The sequence below is a fragment of the Cervus elaphus genome, chromosome 20 (genome assembly GCF_910594005.1).
Source record: "Cervus elaphus chromosome 20, mCerEla1.1, whole genome shotgun sequence".
NCBI classification, from domain to species: domain Eukaryota; kingdom Metazoa; phylum Chordata; class Mammalia; order Artiodactyla; family Cervidae; genus Cervus; species Cervus elaphus.
Window position 1 is genome coordinate 99,370,270 of NC_057834.1, and position 13,297 is coordinate 99,383,566.

The 13,297-nt window shown below is 33.8% G+C and overlaps 1 protein-coding gene across 15 annotated transcripts in view; it reads right to left on the reverse strand.

Moving 5' to 3' along the window:
* The window catches only part of MIER1 (MIER1 transcriptional regulator), a 69,105-nt gene that overhangs the window by 32,297 nt on the left and 23,511 nt on the right, over nucleotides 1-13,297 (reverse strand). For all 15 annotated transcript variants that reach the window (XM_043875856.1, XM_043875853.1, XM_043875852.1 and 12 more), the window contains 4 exons: nucleotides 7,527-7,682; nucleotides 6,888-7,020; nucleotides 5,174-5,238; nucleotides 1,538-1,610 (listed from right to left, as the gene is read on the reverse strand). In XM_043875856.1, the coding sequence (XP_043731791.1) occupies nucleotides 1,538-1,610; nucleotides 5,174-5,238; nucleotides 6,888-7,020; nucleotides 7,527-7,682 (427 nt within the window). The remainder of the gene's footprint in view (nucleotides 1-1,537; nucleotides 1,611-5,173; nucleotides 5,239-6,887; nucleotides 7,021-7,526; nucleotides 7,683-13,297) is intronic.

Here is a 13,297-nt window from a genome sequence, read left to right on the forward strand (position 1 = left end):
TTGACAGTTTTATTCCTAACAGTGTGGTTTACTGAACAGTTTAACAAGAGTTTGGTTCATGTGGACAGGTTAACCTAAATGCAGATGAATTCTTGATATCATGACAAAGGCATGAATTTCTATTATAGAACTACAAAACAGAGGAAAGGACCTGAACCACAGTGACTCCTATAAGGCAGTCACTGTATTAAATTTCATCTGTTCCTCATTCAATGTAACATGCTTAAATTCTCAGAGTAAGAAAGCTTCCAGGAAAAAAAAAATTAGAAAGTAATTGCTTTCTAAAATTATGCTAAAATGGAAAAACACTAAACCAAAATAGGAAATTGTGATCACTATTCGCTGTGATATCTAATAAGGCAAAAATGTTAAAAGACAAACATATTAAGAAATAATTAAAACTGCCTTTAACTGTAACATTAATTTGCCACATACAAAACCATAGAAAACCCAATGGATCATTCATTTTTGCATACAATTACAATGATTTACAAAAACTGTGCACAGAATTTCAGTATACAATAAGGTCACTCCATATTTATACCTTTAATGTTCCTGTATGTTTCAGAAATTAATTTGAAAGCTATTACTAGTGTGTTAAAACATTTCCTTTGTCACTAGAATTTACTAAAGCCTGTGATATTCCTGTAATGACTTCTGATCTGGGGCTCTGCCCTGAAAGCAGATGCTTAGAATATAAAGTACGTTTTCAGACAGAATGTTAAAAAGAAAACAAACAAGACTTTTATAACTCCCAAAGGCTCTACATATGTAAGCTGAAATGTGGAAAAGAAAACTGAAATAAAAGAAATGAAGAAAGATTTCTAACACTGAGTGATATCACACTGCCCATGAACTCATTAAACACACACATTCTCTCTCTCTCTCTCTCTCTGGAACTTTCCCAAAGTGGATAATTTGAAATGACTTAAAAAAAATAAACCCTCAAGTATTCTGTTTTCAGAAGTTCAAGTATTTAATTTTTATGACTTACTTTAGCACTATTAGACAAAAAATGAACAAAAAGTCATGCAAAATTTAAGTACACAAGTTTGTTTTTCCAAATTAAATAACACAAACAGCAAAACACTCATTAATAATATTAAAAATTTCAGGAGCAAATAAGCTTTTTATATCAGTTGTTTACACTAGTTTTTTTAAGAATCTGTCAATGGCTTCCACTGAAACAAAAGAACCTACAAAATAACCTTTTAAAATATAAATTATAAAAGTTATAAAAGGGTATATTTAGAGTATTTAAAATATAAAAAAAGATGAAAAGAATGTCTTAGAATGTCTTAAGTCATCTAATAATACAATACCAAAGAAGCATTCACTTTTCTTTTTTGGCTAGACTTCTACAGACAAAAGTGAAGAAACAGAAAATATTCCTTACAGATATGGTGCAGGGGTCTTCTTTCATAAATCATGGGGTAACAAATGAACTGTCATGTTCTTATCCCATTATAAAAACAGTTCATCAATTCCTGCCTTTTAAAAGCATGAATTCAGCTATGTAAATATATTGATGACCCACCTTTTTCATTTTCTTTGTATCTACAAACGCCAACTGGAATCTCTGCTTGAAACATGGAGCCCACCATAATCTCCTATTTTAAAAAAATATAAAATGTTAACAAAATGGAGTAACACAATGTCCACTTTCTAGATTTACCATCTTCCTGGGTTAACTGTTCCTGGTTTCTGTCATAATATAGTTACAACCAATTAACTACCTCAGAGGAGTATTGTGAGGATGAATGAGTTAATAATAGTAAGAGCTTGGATATGATTGGATGAAAGTGTCAGTAATAATAATGGGGTGAAATGCAATATAGACAATGGATATGAACTTTACTTTAAAATATGGAGAAAAAGAAATAAACATGAATTCTTATAATTCAACTGATAAGATAACTCTGAAAAGCAGAAAGTCAAATTAAGATATTTTCAGAGTACCCACTCTAAGCTATGGTCTCTGAATCAGCTTCCCCGGGAAACTGTGAGAAATGCAAAAATACTCAGGTCTTACCCCAGACCTACCGAACCAGAAACTATGAGGATGGGACTCAGCAATTAAGTATTTTAACAAGCTATCCATATAATTCTGATACACAATGAAATCTGAGAACCAGAGCTTTAAGGTAAAGGAAATAACAAAAACAGTTTGAATAAAGCCCAAAAGAGGCCAAATAAATAAAACTTCAAACCAAATGGATAGGTAATCAGTGCCTCACTTTTATTAAAACAATGTAAGATGAAATCATAACTTCTCCCAAACATAATTAAATCTTATTTTAGGAAATCTGGTAATCAATCTATATAGTCAAAACACAAGTTAGGGGAAACTGGCTGTTCAGAACGACAATTAGAGGTCACCACTGATGAGATTTTATTAATATAAGACATAGGGAACAAGATTAATTACATGGACCCTCTTCTGTCTGTGGCTAAATGTTAACACAGTTACTACATTTTCAGAATAAAGACTTATGTAGGAAAGGTATGAAATCATGGTCTAGTAAGTTTAAATAACTCCTGGGATTTGAAGAGTTCCTCTCTCCTATTACTGTTTCCCACTGATGCTAGAATTTCATTTTATCTAGTGTAACTTCAAAGACATGTCTATGTAATAAATTTATTGCTGCACCTGTACAGGAAAACCAGTTAGTTTTTCTAAAAATATCACACACACATTTTCTCTACTCATATATAGGAATTTTCCTTATATCTTTCACTATAAAATAGATTACCCTATTGCTACTTCTTGTGCCTCTTCTAAGTTAACTCATCTCCACCTATCAGAGAATAAATAGTCAAGTTATCAACCCTGGCTAGGGCGCTTCTAAAAATATTCAAAGTATGGATTCATCCTAGACCAAATAAACTAGAATCTCTGGATGAAGGCCATGGTAATCAGCATTAAAATTTCTTTAAATGATTTTAACATGAAGTCAGGGTTGATAATTCCTAGCTTAGTATAAAGAAAAGACACCTCTTCTTTTTCCTATTGTGTTCAGAAACTTTTCACCTTAAATTTGTTCTGTGGGGAAATGAAGGAAAACAGTATTTAGGAGCATTATGTACCAAATATCTATGCAAAATTTTTATTTAATCCTCACCAACTTCGACAAGGCTGAATTTGCTGTCCCTATAATGTATGTAAGGAGATGAAACTCAAGAAAATGAGTTTCCTTAGGATCACACTATTACTAAATTCTGGGCTATAACTTGAACTCAGGTTTGATTTCAAAGCTGTTTCCTCTATCCCAGGTTTCAATAAAAATTTAATTTTGTCTTACAAGCCTTAGAAGATTAATCTCTGAATCCTGACAGTTTTTCACAAACTGCACTAAAACAAGACAATCTAGATTTACTTTATTATATAAATCTGGATTTGCTTTATTACATAATTTTCCTGAGGACAGGACTAATACTTCCTAGTAATGAGGGCTTTATCCCCACCATGTTCTCCCTCCTTTGAGTTTGCACTGCTTCATTTAAAAAAAGAAAAAATTCAAGGCTCAATCAAATGCTCTATGGGGACACTCAAGATACAAAATCAATTTATATTGGAGAAAAAACAAACTTGGATATGTGGTAGAAAATAATAGTTTTCTGTTGATGATACCAAAGTTTCCAGCTTTTCTAATTTTAATTTCTGCATGATGTAGTAATTAGAAATGACTGAAGAACATTTGCTCAACAGGTCACACGAACAGTAACTTCTGTGATCCTTTTTTTCTGTCTTCAGTCCCACCATTCATTCATTAATCATTCAAGTTATTAAAAATTAATACATCCTGCACTGTGATAATCTTTCCTTACCACTTTAACCCACACTGATGTCTCTCTTTCCTAAACATCTCTTTGTGGTGGTTTAATCGCTAAGTTGTGTCCAACTCTTGCGACCCCCATGGATTGTAGTCTGCCAGGCTCCTCTGTTCAGGGGATTCTTCAGGCAAAAATACTGGAGTGGGTTGTCATTTCCTTCTCCGGGGGATTTTCCCTAACCCAGGTCTCCTGCATTGCAGAGAGATTCTTTACTGACTGAGCTACAAGGGAAGCCAATATCTCTTTGGAAACCCATAAATATATCAATTCTGGCTGAAGCCCGTAATCCTTGGGTAGTACAGTCCAAGTTCATTTCAATACTTCATTCTCCCCAGCTGCAACTACAAATATACAGATTTTCCCTTATTTTAGTCCACAAAGGGGGTTATCTCTTAAGTGTGCCCCTGGCATCTGGACCAGACAACTTTAAAGAAACTAACAAACAAGACACAGGGAAGGGTCAAAAGTACTGACTAATTAAGTAAACAATCATGACTTAAAAAGGGCAGAAAGGCCACTTGATTTGATATTTTGGGCTATTCTGCTTCCACATAAACAACAGTTTATGCACTAAATTCAGAATCAGACCCAGGGAAAAGAACACCAAAAAAAAACACACAAAAAACCCTCAACAGAGATTTTAAGAGATAAATCAGGTATCTGTCTCAATAAGTATGATATCACCTCTTATAGATGATTTGTCCTAATCAATTCTAGATAACAATGTGATACATCTTCCTAATAAGTCAACTGTTTGGCAGAAGCTTAAAATTCTTCAGTTTAACCATGAGATTAATTATACACTGTTATACAATTTTATGTTTAAAGACTATGTCATTATCTTTAAACTCATTTTAGAAATTAATTACGGATAGTTATCCAAAGTCCAAATCTATCTCTTCACACAATATACTTTGAGCTGTGAGTATCAACATTAATATGGGATAGAAAAACCTGTAATCTAACTCATTAAACAAAATTTACTTAACAAATACCATAACCTCCACAACTGTTTTCTCAAGTAGATATATTAAAAAAAAAAATCACATGTGATACTTTTTACAGTGTAGCTAACAAAAGTCTAGTTCCTAACTGGTTTGGAAATTTGGATTTGTAATTTTGCTTTGAGTACCAACTTGTTCAACAAAGTCTGATTTTTTTCTATATCGTTATTTTATTTATAAGAAAATTTACGTATTTCTCACCTGGATGTATTAAGGGAAAGTCTGAACATATGTCACAAAAAGACTTACTTCAACTTTATCAAACTTTTAGTAAAAGAAGATGGCTCTTTAAATATTAATTTATCTAAGTTTTGGGAAAATATGGCTCTAACTACCTTTTTCCAGTCTTCTGATGGTATATAATCTTCATCTTCTTCAGATTCTTCTTCTATTTCACTATCTAGAATAAGTAAGACAATAGTACTATAAAATGATTGCTTAGCCTGTCCATTCTTACATCTACCATCAAATACTTAAATATGCCAAAAGGTATTTGCAGAGGTAGGTCGAGATATTTTTAGTCAAATATTACTCTGTCAGTTAAAACAAAAACAAAACTCATAGATCTTCTAGGACAATCTTCTTAGATAACTATATTTTCATGAAATAATACTCTACAAAAAACTTCAGGGAAAAAATTGATTCAGAGTCAAGACAATCTGTTTCTAAACCTAATTCTGCTTCCAACAGCCTGGTGACAGAATAAACTATATGATCTCAGTTTCTTCCCTTATTAAATGAGAGTTGGGACAAAATAATAGTTTCTGAACAGTGCTCCTTAAAATACTTGAGAATGCTGTAACATCACTTTGGGGTAACACAGGAAGAGAGAGCATGTATATCTCCCCAACTTCTGTTTTTATTCAGAGCAGGCAAATTGCTATTTGTTTACATTTTGGACTAAGAATGCCTTTACATAAAGAAGCGGGAAATCTGAAAACCATTAGATTGTCAGCATCTCAACTCTACAATGGCACACAATGGTTCAAAATGGTAACATCACATATAGAAATTAATTCTTCCTATGGAAAAGCTAAGATGGGCACTGTATGTACAGTTTCCATGCATACTGAAATAACATCTGAATTATGATATATTATTTCAAGAGGCAGTCACTTAGTATCCCACTTTTAAGCAAATTTTGGCAAAGGACCTGCTCCTGGTTTAACTAGGGGGAAAATACCACATTTCCTCCAAATAATTACACGTAATTAATCTCTCTGTGTAGTGATAACACTTTTCAGTTGGACTGTATCTCTAAAAGAAAAATTCACAATAAAATTATCACCAGCAGCCCTACACTGACCTCTAAACAAAAATGTGTAACAGAAGTCATTCACACAAAGCAGTAGCCATGTTTAATCATTACTTTACCACATTTCAGGAGAGGTTATTGTACTGTATTCAAGTATTTTTCTTTTTTAAATACAGAAATTTAAACTACATATTTAAACTAATAACACTAATGGTTAACTTTTTCTTATCTTACTTCTAGGGTAAGGATTCCTGCTTAGAATGAAAACATTATGGAGTAGTGACACATGTAAATATTCAAGATATATACGTTAAATGTTGTATCAACTACTGGTCAATGACTTTGAGGAGGTAGAAACATCAGCAGAGTTCTTTCTCTGTAGAATATATTCCTACCTCAAGGGCCAACAACTTCTTTAGACTTGGGAACCATTGGTTAGAGAAAGCAATGCTTATGAATATATCTAGACTGAGAAGCAAAGAAAGCAGAAAATGGAAAACTGAGGAAAAGACTAGGAAAAATAAAAAAGATGACCATGAAACAACAAATTTAAAGAACAGTCAAAAGTGGAAAAAAAGGAACACACTCAAAATCAGGATCATAGTGACACGTAATAATCACAGTAGCATATTCATGGACAACACGGCCCCAGTACAGCTAAGCTAATCATCTATAACAAAATCCCATTACTAGTGAGCAAGGCTTCCAAATCAATGAATTCAGAGTAGTGGAAAAAAACACTAAAATATTAAACAGCAAAAATCATATAAAAAATAGTAACTAATACTACTTACTTGTATCAAAGTATTTACATCGACGTGGACGGATTATTTCCTGGGCATCTTGAGAAGCAACAGATTGAGATGGATCATCATTGGAAGACTGAGTTTCATCCTCTTGACCTGAGGAATCTTTTATATTCTCTTCCTATGGAATAATACATTAAATCTCTTTAAGAAAAAAAGAAAAGTGTTGCAGATGAAAGGTCATAGTATTCCAGATAAAACTAGAAGACTACATGAATATACCATGGTTACACAAGATGCTAACATTAGAAGAAGTCGAGTAAAGAGTACAGAGAGATGCACTGAATTATCTTTGAACCTCTTATGCAAACCTAAAGTTATTTCAAAAAAAAATAAAAATGTGTACAATTAGCCATTATTAAAAAAACAGCGTTTTAAAAGTTGGTACAAATATTTTTAGAACAGGCATTAAAAAAAACAAGAATAACAGAGCAAACTATTGCCTCTCTGGAGTAGATTACAGGGAACTTCCAATTTGCATTATATATGTCTATATCTTAAGTTTTAATATTTAAATATATTGCCTTTAAAGTTAGAGTGAAAAGAAATGACAAAAACAAGCAATCAAAATGAATGTATCAATAAAATTTTAACTTCAGGAAGATAAAAACGTATGTATAACCTTACTTTATTTTCCCCACTACATCCACTGTTATCATCATTATCAGCATCTTCATCATCTTCTTCCTCCTCCTCTTCTTCCTCCTCATCTTCTTCAGGTAGCCGAACAGCACTATCATAACCATAAAGGCTGAGAAGTTCATGAATCGGCATGTCGCCTTCCTAAACAGACCAAACAAAAGTTAAATTTTTAACAGATGACATTTCATATTCCTATCATTCACAAATCTCCATACAGAAGAATATTCTTAGGACTGTTATCAAGAATTCACAAATGATAAAAAGTAAAACAATGTAATTCTGAAACCAGAAAAACCCTAATCTTTATTATTCTTTTCTGCTTCAATTCAGTGATTGTACACCAACAGTCAGTTCACATTTACTAACAGTACCATACATAATTTGGGAGTGGGGAAACAGAATAATTAGAAACTAGACTGTAAACAAAGTTAACAAACCAAGAAAGGGGGATGAAATTTAGAGCCCAGCCCAAACAAATTAAAAAGAGCAATGACATACATGAATGATACTGGATTACATCAGCCATATATTCTTTTCTATGGTTATGTAAAATCATTTCATGTAATCTTTACTGTACATCTTACAAAACTGTTGTGCTATCTCCATTTCATAGATGAGGAAACTGAGGCTAGCAGATTAAGCAATTTCTCCAAAAACCACACAAGTTACAAATAGTGAAAACAGATTTTCAGTCTAATTACGAAAGCCCATACTCTTAACAGTATACCAGGCTGTTTCAGCCAGGGACCTGAACCTCCCCCAAACACAAAAAAGCACACCCTCCTGAGGGTGAAATGAAGAAATATCTACATGTTATGAAATGAAATGAGATTTCTGCAGAAGGTACTCACTCTAATCAGTAGTCAAGTGTTACAGAGTATCAGGGAAACATGACAAAATTATAAAAAGAAGATTTAACCCCAAGAGTCAGAACCTGTAACATACACATACACACTCTGAAGAAAACTTAACTGAGTCAGTTTAGAACCTAGAAAAAGGATAATTGTGAAATAAGACTTTGTATTTCTCCAGTAGTATCACAGTCTTATTCATGGACAGAAACAAGTCTAGCCTGTGTGTGAAACACCTTATTATAGTGAGGATGAATACATCAGACTGGAGGATACAACCTGATGATACTGAATAATTAGATCATACAGTTAATTCCCATCACTCAGAATTTGTGTGTAAAAAGCAAACAACAATAATTTGAAAAAAATTTCCTTATAGAAAGAAATAAGAAGAAAATGCTATTTAACACTTTTATTAATATTTCATATTGTAAATGGATACTCTAGTTATAAATCAGTTTGTGAGTCTGTTTCTGAAAGAAATCAATGACAAGCTGGCATACTTAATTGACTTAATTATTGTGACTTTCAAACTACAATAAGAGACAAAGTGTTCAAGGATCTAGTCCCTCTAGATACCTGGTCCAGTATAAGCATTTGGTACAAAGAAACAGAAATTTAGGAATTAGGAGTCAGGATTTAAGAAAAAAGAACTTCAAAATCAAGAAAGAAATAAGAATATGATGTAGAAAAGATGGGTTAAATAAACAATCATAACATATAGCTGCCATCACGTCTTCTATATGCCAGGCATTTGTGATAAATGCTTTGATTCACTACCTTATTCTCATTTCTTAACAAAAACAAAGTGAGAATATTACACTATCTTATTTGATCTTTAAAAGTACTGGATGAGTGGTACCTTTATATGTAAATAAGAAAACCAAGCAGAGAGAAACATGATGTACTGACAGAGACTTTATTGTTAACACCTAGAACTCTTCATCTCAGCTCATATTTTCCATAAACTCATTCTGCATCGCTAATTAGAAGCAGGTTTAGCAACTGAAGTCACTTCTATGAGCAAGACGCCACTGAGGTCACTATTATGAAAAAGGGCCAAACCAAGAAAAACACTTTACTGTAGGCTTGCAACTAACATTCACATGGACCTTGAGAATTCACCAACAGCTTGTTTCATAATATTTATTTCGTGTTTAAGATTACCTTAATAAGCTACTGTTACCTCTAATTTTTACAACTGTGTTTAACTGATACTTTGAGAGATCACCAAAAGAGGTACGATTACCAATAAAATAAAACTTGAGTTTGAGCAAACTCAGGGAGATAGTGAAGAACAGGAAAGTCTGGCCTGCTGCAGTTCACAGGGTTGCAAAGATTTGGGCCCGACTTAGCAGCTGAACAACAGGCTCTCTACCTTTGATCTGTCTTATTCAAGGGCAACAGAATCACCTTGAGGGCTTATTTAAACCTACAACTGAACTCCACCTCAAAGATTAGCAGGGCTGAGGTGGGGCGTGAGTTTCTGCATTTTTTAAAGTACCAGGTGATATTGAGTTGTTGGTATGAGACCATCTGGAGAACCACTCACATCAGTTCTAGGATAAGGAAAATGGACACCAGCCTTTTCAGTGGAGCATAATAAATTGTGATCATTATCCTTAATAAAGCTTGTCACTAACAGCTGACATCTAGCTCAGTTATATGTTAAAAAGGTAAGTAATGCACCAACTGCACAGAAAGAATTTTTCTTTTTTTCTTTTTTAAACCACTAATTGGAAAGTGGAATATCTGACTTCCATGGTTAAGTCTAAGATTTTTTTCTCCTGGATACACATATGAGAAGTGTGACTTGCTTTATAAAAATTCATTTCTCAAAGAAAAAGTTAGCAACACCCCCAATACTGACTAAGCAGAGAACAGAGTAGTCAGAAGTGACTGATCAGTGTATGTGAGAGAAGTGCTTGAAATAGAGAAACTGTACCAGAATTGGCAGAGAAAAGTCATGACAAGTCAAAGAAACAAATGAATGAATACAGAAACAAAAAATGAGTAAGCAGGTTATCCTGATTTGCAGTAACTTAAAAAAAGAAAGGGCTGGCTAGTTTTTTTAACCTATTTTCTCTAGTTTTACTTAGTTTCTTTCTAAAGGCATTTGTTATAGTCTACTTTCATTTGAGAGTAGCTGCTGAACAGTGATTAACCCTATAGAAGGGCTTTTGGAAAATTACGCACACAACACATTATTGAAGACGAACCTAGGCAGGGAGAAATTTAGTTTGTAAGATGGAGTCCACTGCTATCATTTATGTGAGTATAGTCAGAATCTGAACTAAATTAGTGATTATGGTAAAGAAAAAACAAGGAACCCCACAGAAGAACTCAACAGATTTAACCATGGGTTAAGAGTGATCAAGAGTCCTTGTGACACTGAATTTCTAGTCCCAGATATTCTTTTAGACCTAGATATATATTCATATGACATCTAAAAAATATTGAAAACAATAAACATCTAAAAAAGTTTTGACAAACTTCTAAAAAGTTGACTTTCGGTCAAAGTTGGTTTTGTCATGTGTCAACAAAATATACCTGCCTGGTCCATCAATAAAATTCTTGCTTAATACTGAAAACAAAAGAATTTGTAGTGGTATTATGCTTTTCTTAGGAATTAACTTTTAATTTCTGTTGCCCAGTATCAAGTTATAACAAGCAGCAAGTTAGAAACAAAAAATTAGTAAGCAACAACCATGATCCACATAGTATTAAAAAGTATCTTACTTGAGCCAAACGGAAGCCCTAACAGCAAACACAAATACAATAAAACCCCAAATCAATTTTGCTGAGGAATCTCCAATTTCAAATCCAAGTATCATTTCTTGTTGTCTGTCATCCAAGCCTTTCTTTCTACATTTTTCCAGAAATGTTCTTTCCTCCATTCCAAGCATGTACTTTGACTGAAAGCTTACCTCCTTGACTCACAGCATCTAACTCAACTGGAATCACTGCACTCCCTGACCATCCATTTGAAAAGGGCACAGGACCCAAGCTTGACCATAATTTGTTTCCAGATTTTTACCAACAGGAGCTAAAGAATATAGGCTGTATCCCAAGAAATAAATCTTGGAGCCTAAAAACTTACAACATATGATGAAAATTGGACTGAAAAAGGACACCACCATGTAAAAAAGTGTTCTGGTGGCACAGAAGTCCCGGAAGTCCAGACCTCCCCCTGCCCTTAATGAAATTACATGAGCCTTACAACTAAATCTTCATTTTGCCCAAGCTTGCTCAAAATGGATTTCTATTATTAGCCCCCAAATATTTGAAATAAAAAGTAATGCTACCCTGTAAAGCAAAAGCTGTTATTCCCCTCTGAAAAAAAAAAAAAGAGGATTAAACTGGCTGACAGTACAACATACTAGGACCCATCAGTTACCTGTTCCATAGACTTTCTCATTAGCTTATACTGCCAAAGTCTATGTTCTACCACATACTAAGGGGCTTTCCTCAAATTAATTGAAACATCACAATAAAGTGTTCCCATTCATACAAGTGTTAAGAGATGGGAGGAGCAGAGTGAAAAAAAATCATGGATCAAGTACAGGGGTTCTCCACAGTTTCGGCTAGTTTTGTTACAGATTTCTTCGAGAATTTTGTGAATAACTATTAAGATTTGAGTGACTATCATATATCAGACATTTGCTAAATGCTTTACATATATCATCTGTGTAATAACACTGAAGCTTAATCATGTTAAATAACCGGTCCAAAGTCACTCACTGATTAAACCAGGGCAGCTGAGTTTTAAAGAGGCAGTCTGACTCACTGCTTTACAGAGCCCTTACATACATATGCATATACATACTCCTTTCCTGGAAACATGACCCTATGTTAAGTGTACCTCATTCTTAGGGAGAGTGAAATAAGACGTGCTGTGTTGATAGACTATAAAAATAAGGAAACCGGACACAGTACAAAATGAATAAAAATACAGCCATGTGGACTATACTTGCATATTGTGCTTTTACAAAGTAAGTTGTCTGTTATAACAAAAAGAGGGAAAATAATGTCTGTATAAGCTGAAGGGAGACTAGTTGGAGGTGAAAAGAGCACAGACTTTTTCGAAGACAAACACAGTACCTGAAATTAAATTTCACCTTTATCTTCAAGTAACAGGGTACAGTTACCAAGCACCACCAGCAGTATTATAAGGATGGAGTAGTATCTGTCTCCTAGCTGCAGAGGAAGTGGCTCCCTCTCCCTCACATCAAGGGACTAGTCATTTCTGCACGTGGTAGCAGATGGTGGCCGGCCGTTCAAGGGCCATTTGGTGGATAGACATAGTTCTCTTTTTATACCTGTTGTGACTTACCAGGAAATGAAGTTGGGAAGAAGAAGGAAAGAGACTGATTTTCCAGGCAAGAAGGCCTAAGAGACAAGAGTGACAGCTCCTAAGGTAACCAACCTCTTAGGCTGGGCTTTGACCATAAAACAAACCAGGAAGAGATGATGAAGACAGTGAACTATTCTTTATAGCACCCATGCTGGAGCTTTTTTCTTACCTGTATAATTCATGTGTTGTGAATACTTTAAAAAAAATATCTCTCACACTTTAATCTTTATTCTCTAGCCCTGGAGATTCACCAAGTAAAACGTGCTTAGCACTTTAAAGTATTAATTAACATTGTTATAATGTGATTTTTCAAAAATACAAATAAAGATACAGCTGATCCTGATCTCCTTTCTCCAAAACAGACTGCTACTGTTCAAAGTGAGATGGTGGGTTTTAAGTGTACATTTGAAAAAGAGAGTGCCATTCCTACAAACCAAAGTTTACTATGGGAATGATTCTGACACATCTTCTAAGATTATCAATAAATTCTAACCTGTACAACTAATTCTCTTAAAACATTTAAATGATAAACTTAACTAAAATGTCTTTTA